The 6,252-nt window shown below is 36.3% G+C and overlaps 2 protein-coding genes across 2 annotated transcripts; both read right to left on the bottom strand.

Annotated features, from left to right (window-relative positions):
- Window positions 1-314: 314 nt before the first annotated feature.
- On the bottom strand, window positions 315-2,129 carry LOC141280928 (b(0,+)-type amino acid transporter 1-like). Its single transcript, XM_073812285.1, has 2 exons — window positions 1,422-2,129; window positions 315-623 (listed from the first exon to the last, which is right to left on the bottom strand). The coding sequence occupies exons 1-2, from the start codon at window positions 2,127-2,129 to the stop codon at window positions 315-317; spliced, it is 1,017 nt and encodes a 338-aa protein (XP_073668386.1).
- Window positions 2,130-3,140: 1,011 nt separating this feature from the next.
- gpx2 (glutathione peroxidase 2) lies at window positions 3,141-5,147 on the bottom strand. Its single transcript, XM_065288769.2, has 2 exons — window positions 4,925-5,147; window positions 3,141-3,703 (listed from the first exon to the last, which is right to left on the bottom strand). Exons 1-2 carry the CDS (start codon window positions 5,144-5,146, stop codon window positions 3,350-3,352), a joined length of 576 nt encoding a protein of 191 aa, XP_065144841.1. The 5' UTR covers window position 5,147; the 3' UTR covers window positions 3,141-3,349.
- Window positions 5,148-6,252: the final 1,105 nt, after the last annotated feature.

The following is a 6,252-nucleotide window of genomic DNA, read 5'->3' as shown; positions in this document are numbered from 1 at the left end:
CCTCTTCTCCACTCCTTCCCATGCCATCCACTGCCCTTGCTTTGCCTGTGCCACAGCTTGGGCACACCTTCTTGCTTCCTCCTCCCAACGTACCTCCTGGACCACCATCTTGCATCTCTGAGATGGAGAGACCTTGCTCCACACTGGTGTACTGGCCCCAAGTCCAAGACCACTCCTCCTGTACTCAGCCCACAATGTCCTTGTGTCTGAGTGCTCCCTTTGCCTGCTCAGTTGCAGCCAACGGGGTCCACTTCCTTCCAGTGGCCAAGATGGGGCAACTTGGGCTACAAATGAATCACTTGAATCCAGTAGCATTATCTCCAGTCAGAGGCACACATGTACCCCTCTACCAGACTGGTAATGGGCAGGTGTAGCATCCTTACATGTGAGCTGACCAATCTCTCCAGCTTTTCCACTTTTGAAAGCGTGACGTCATAGAGGGTTAGTGGCCATAGGAGACATGGAAGACATGGAAGTAGTCCATACCGCATCACCAGAGCTTCAGCTTGCAGGGTTCTGTCGATGTTCTCCAGGCCACTGGCTACCTCCTTCCTAAGCTGCTCTACTTGCTCTTTGTCTTTAAGAGAGGCATCATACCAATGACCTAGGCTCTTCACTCTCTTCTTGGAGACAGTGGGGATGGGTTTGAATTCAATATTTGACTTGATGGCTACATCTGGTGGAGTTTTGAAAGAGAGGGGTGAGCTGTGGACTGGGCTGTTGGTTGCAATTCATCGCTAAATGATGCTAAAAATCTTCACAGTGGACCTCTAGAGTCGCAATGAAATTGAAGTGAAAAACTGTCATTTGTTTTGGAATATTGTTGGATTTTTTGTACAAATGGCTTATCTGTGCACTGTAAAAAAACTGCATGAAGTTAAAAAAAAACTTGGTTTTGCCAAGTCAATTCAACCATAGTGTGAAAAACAAATATGAAGGAATTCAATGGGTACTATCAACTGTGTGCTTACCATTGTTTACTAAAATATCTTCTTCATCATTTATTACAATAATATTTGTTTTCCTATGGAAGTCAATGATTACAATCAGCGGTGTGCTTACCATCATTTATCAAAATATCTTCTTTTGTGTTCATCAAAAAAAAAATATATATATTCACAGGTTTACAATAACATGAGGATGGGAAAATTTGCCCAGAGAGAGTCTACAGCATGTACTAATGAGCATCTGTTAAGGATTTACTTGTCATGTTCTTGATGTTTGGAGTGACTTATTATGAGGGGAAAAAATTACATTTTAGCTACATTGGTTAATAGAAACGCGGTCATTTGGCAATAGTTTTTGTAAACCAGTCTATTGTTGTTAACATATGCATTGCTGTCTTGGTTTACAAATGTGACAGAATGAAATAGTGAATGATAGACAGACAGATTCATTGACCTTGAAAATTGCCACTTTACCTGAGGATGCTTGATTTCTTCAGTAATATTATTTAAGGTGTTCCAGCCATCATAGGACCACAAACACTGGTAAAATCCTGTTGCAATGGCACTCACACCCAGTTTGGTCCCATCGAAGGAGTGTTGTAGACTACTGGAGGTGTTTCCTTGAATGAGTAAAACTATTCCACCAATCAGAATCACCAGCAGTGCCAAAATCTTGACGGCCGTGAAAAACACTGTGACTGCCACAGAGGAACGCACGTTCATGCAGTTCATAGCAGTCAATATCACAATCCCCGCTGCTGCCAAACACTTCACTGCTACAATTGGTGGTGCACAATCATCATAAAAAGATGCAAGAACATTTTGGGCAAAGGTGAGCGCTACTGCAATTGTACTGCTTGGTCTGACCACAAAGTTAGTGGTGAATGAAAATATAAAAGCCATAAGATTGCCAGAAGTGCGCAAGATGTAGATGTAGTCTCCTCCAGACTCACGAATCACAGTTCCTAATTCAGCATAGCAAAAAGAAGCCGCCATAGCCAACAGTCCACTAGCAGCCCATATTAACAGACTTGCACCTGGACTCCCAGTGTAAAGTAGCACGTATTGAGGAGACATGAAGATCCCAGATCCAACCATGACCCCTGCAACGAGAGACACACCACCCAACAGCCCAACTTCACTCTTCAGTTTTAACTTTTCAGGTTTTTTGTCAGCTACCATGGTGGATCAGAGTTGTGTTTCTGAGATGTGTTTGATAGATTTCATAAGGATATAATGAAGAGGACAAAGTAACGCTTTATAATTTCATTTACAGAGGTAATCATTACAAGTCTGAGATCAACGTTAGACTGTGGCTATTCATTTATCTTTCATTGACTTGTCCTGATCTTGACTTCAGTCATGCCTTTGAGGTAAATGTATAATAAAAGATGTATAGGTTTAAGGGACACTCCACTTTTTTGAAAATATGCTCATTTTCCAGCTCCCCTAGAGTCAAACATTTGATTTATACCGTTTTGGGATCCATTCAGCCGATCTCCAGGTCTGGCGCTAGCACTTTTAGCATAGCTTAGCATAATCCATTGAATCTGATTAGACCATTAGCATCGCGCAAAAAAATAACCAAAGAGTTTTGGTATTTTTTCTTTTTAAAACTTGACTCTTCTGTAGTTACATCGTGTACTAAGACTGACGGAAACTTAAAAGTTGTGATTTTCTAGGCGATATGGCTATGAGCTATCCTCTCATTCTGGCGTAATAATCAAGGACTTTGCTGTCGTAACATGGCTGCAGCAGGCGCAATGATATTACGGAGTGCCTGAAAATAGTCCCCTGCTATTGAAAGTAACAGCAGCAAAGTCCTTGATTATTACGGTTTACAACAACTATGAGGATAAGAAAATGATGACAGGATTTTTATTTTTGGGTAAACTATCTCTTTTACTAATAATATCCTGAAAGGTATACAGAAAATTAAGGTCCTTTATGGAAGCATTTAGCCAAAAACGATTCGTTTGGTACGTTTGGTTCTTAGAGGAAGTGCTGGATAGAAGATTACACAAATCTTAGCCAAATACAGTTAATCTTAATCCCAGTCTTAGGTCAGATAGTCTTGCATTTCAACTTTCAAGTCTGTGAAATGTCCAAATAATAGAGAGAAGGGTTTATTTCAGGTTCTGTTTCTTTATTCATATGTGCAATGGGTCAGTTTACACTTAAAATATTATTTATTATCATTGCCTTTATACTAAGTCAAACATTTTGTGTAACAGCAATAATTTCTTAATGGCAACATCTGTGATTCTTTTATATGTACAAAGTCTCAAGTGATATCTTTATTACACTTTATAATATCACTTTCATGAAGTAATAGAAAAGAAAGTGAGATGATGCCACAATGCTGTTTACACTAAAACATTATGATCAGTGACATGTTTTTGTCAGTTTTTGGTCAGCTTCAGCAGTCTTTGGATGTCTGGTTCAATATCAATAGTGTGAAACTTTCTACTGTATCTTTTAAAGGGCTCGCCCTCGGGTCCAATAAGAAACTTTTCAAAATTCCATGAAACGTCATTCCGACTGACAGGATTCCAGACTAGAAATTTAGGGTTTTGCATGAATGATACAGGGTCATCGTCCGGATAAGGAAGTTTGTGCTTTAGGTAGGAAAACACAGGATGTTCATCTTTTCCATTTACATCACACTTTTCCAAAATGGTAAATGTAGGCCGATACCCTTCACCTGGACGTACATACTTCAACGAATTCAGAATTTCTGCGTTAGAGCAATTCTCCTACAGAACGACATTGAAAAGAAAGTATTTAAAAATGATTGAATAATTACAATTATTGTATAAAAATCAAATTTATGAACTACTGTATACGTAAAACTGTACTAACTTGATCATGTGACCCAGTCTATGAAAACAGCTAAAGTATATTTTTGTGATTTACTGTTTTATACATACACTGTAAAAAAATTCCGTAGAAATTGCAGCTGGGTTGCCGGTAACTTACCGTAGATTTAAATTTATGTTTTTTACTGGCAACATTTTGTTCAAAGTTAAATGAACATTAAACATTTACAAGTCTTTGTCTTTACAGAGTAAAACTAAAAAAACACGACAAGCTAAACATTCTGGGAAACAAAATCTGAAGCAAAAAACAAAAAAAGGTTGATGATGATTTCTGGTTCCCAGAATGCTTTGCATGAGGCTGTTATTGTATAGTTTTATTCTGGTAAGATAAAGACTTGTTAATATTTAAAATTTATTTAACTTTGAACAAACTCTTGCCAATAAATAACATAAATGTAAATTTACGGTAAATTACCGGCAACCCAGCTGCAATAACATTGTAATTTCTACGGAATTTTTTTACAGTGTACACTGAAAAAAAAAAAGATTTTCAAGGACAAAAAATTCTTAGTATTTTTGTCTTGTTTTCAGTAAAAATATCTAAAAATTCTTAAATTAAGATGCTTTTTCTTGATGAGCAAAATGACCGAAGAAAATATATTGTGAATAAAACAAGCAAATAAATCTGCCAATGAGGGAAGCAAATTTTTCTTGAATTTAGTGTTTAAGAAAAAATTTCAAGATTTTTTTGCTTACCCCATTGCTTGTTTTATGCACAAAATCCCTTAAATTTGATATTTCTGGTCTAAAAACTAGACTTATTTTCTTGGGCCGTTTTGCTCATCAAGAAAAAGCATCTTAATTTAAGAATTTTTAGATATTTTTACTGAAAACAAGACAAAAATACTAAGAATTTTTTTCTTAAAAATATTTTTTTTTTGCAGTGTACAGTAAAACCCTACAACATTCTGTATAAAATATAATCTTGATATCTTCAATATTGACTAAAATCATGTCAAAAATTTCAATGTAAAAAATCTAACTTTGACGCTCCTCATCTCGTCATTAGATTATAAGACTTTAGCTTGGATTTCACAGACATAGTCATAGATAAGCAACAACTATAAAAAAAATAATGACATCTTTCTGTGTACAAACCTGGTATCCAAACTGGTTACAGGGAAATCCCAGGACCACGAGTCGATGAGGATATTTGCTCTGAAGCTCATTAAGTTGACTGTAGTCCTGGGTGGTTGTTCCTCAAAGTGATGCCACATTCTCAATAAGCACTACTCTTCCTCTAAAAACATTAAAATCGATTGTTTCCCCTTCCAGCGTAGCTGCACGCAGGTCATAAAAAGTCTTGGCTATGAATGTCATTGTTCAGTCGTGCTGTCCACCGAATGGCATGAATTGTATCTCTTTTTCCATTATAATGTCGTACAGGTCACATGATGTTATGTATAATGTATGTGAGGAGAAATGTGATACCTGATATGTGATACCCATCTTAAGATGAATGAAGCAATGAGAAATAATACAAAACAACCTATTTGTTGTTGTTCAGTATAACTATATGAACTTTGCCCTCACTTTGTTTCTTTATTTTGGCCTATATCACCTTTATTTTTGAGGATTATGGTAACACTTTTACAATAAGGTTGTATTTTGTATCCCCTGTGCTTTTTGTTCAAATAAAAAAAAACTGAAAGCTAAAAAAAGGTTGCATTTGTTATTACTGTACATTCATAAATGCATCACCTAACATAAACTAACAATGAACAACATGCTGTAGTTTTTCTGAGTTAACAATTCATTTTTGTTCATGTTAGTTCACTGTTAACATGCTTTTGAGTTTATAAATGTATAAGTGAATCCTGAAACTAACATGATTTATATTGTTGTTCTTTGTTAATTCATGTTAGCTAATGCATTAACTAATGTTAACAAATACAACCTTATTGTATAAAGTTTTGCTGTCTTTACTGGGAAAGTTATTTTAAATAAATAAGTTGCTGCAGATCAAACCATACCCTAAACTCTGTTGAAATGTAGAAACTGTATCTGAGTCGTGCATTATTAATCTCGTCTCTGTCTCTGTTACCGTGCATGTTATAAAAAATAGATGCTGCTCCTGTTTATCATCTTCAGATTTCCAAGGGCTTAAACCTTTTATTCATCGTTTGAAAGTTGTTTATTGTGAATGTTAATAATTGCTTGCAAACATTTATATTGAGTACTCTCACTGTTTCTGCTGGTGTTATTGTTTAACTCTTCTTGGTGTTGGCTGATGACTTGTTTTTAATTCCTCTGCTCCAGACAGGAACATCTGACCTGTAAATACTTAAAATACTAAATTTTTCCTACTGAAAACAAAAAAACTGGCATAAGCTGGTATTAGCTGGTGTAGCAAGCTGGTATAGCTGTGTTTTGGTCAGTTTTTAAGATGGTCTAGCTGCCCCACCAGCTTGACTAGCTTTGCCAGG

The sequence above is a fragment of the Paramisgurnus dabryanus genome, chromosome 17, assembly GCF_030506205.2.
Source record: "Paramisgurnus dabryanus chromosome 17, PD_genome_1.1, whole genome shotgun sequence".
NCBI classification, from domain to species: Eukaryota; Metazoa; Chordata; class Actinopteri; order Cypriniformes; family Cobitidae; genus Paramisgurnus; species Paramisgurnus dabryanus.
This window is presented reverse-complemented; position numbering and strand designations above follow the sequence as displayed.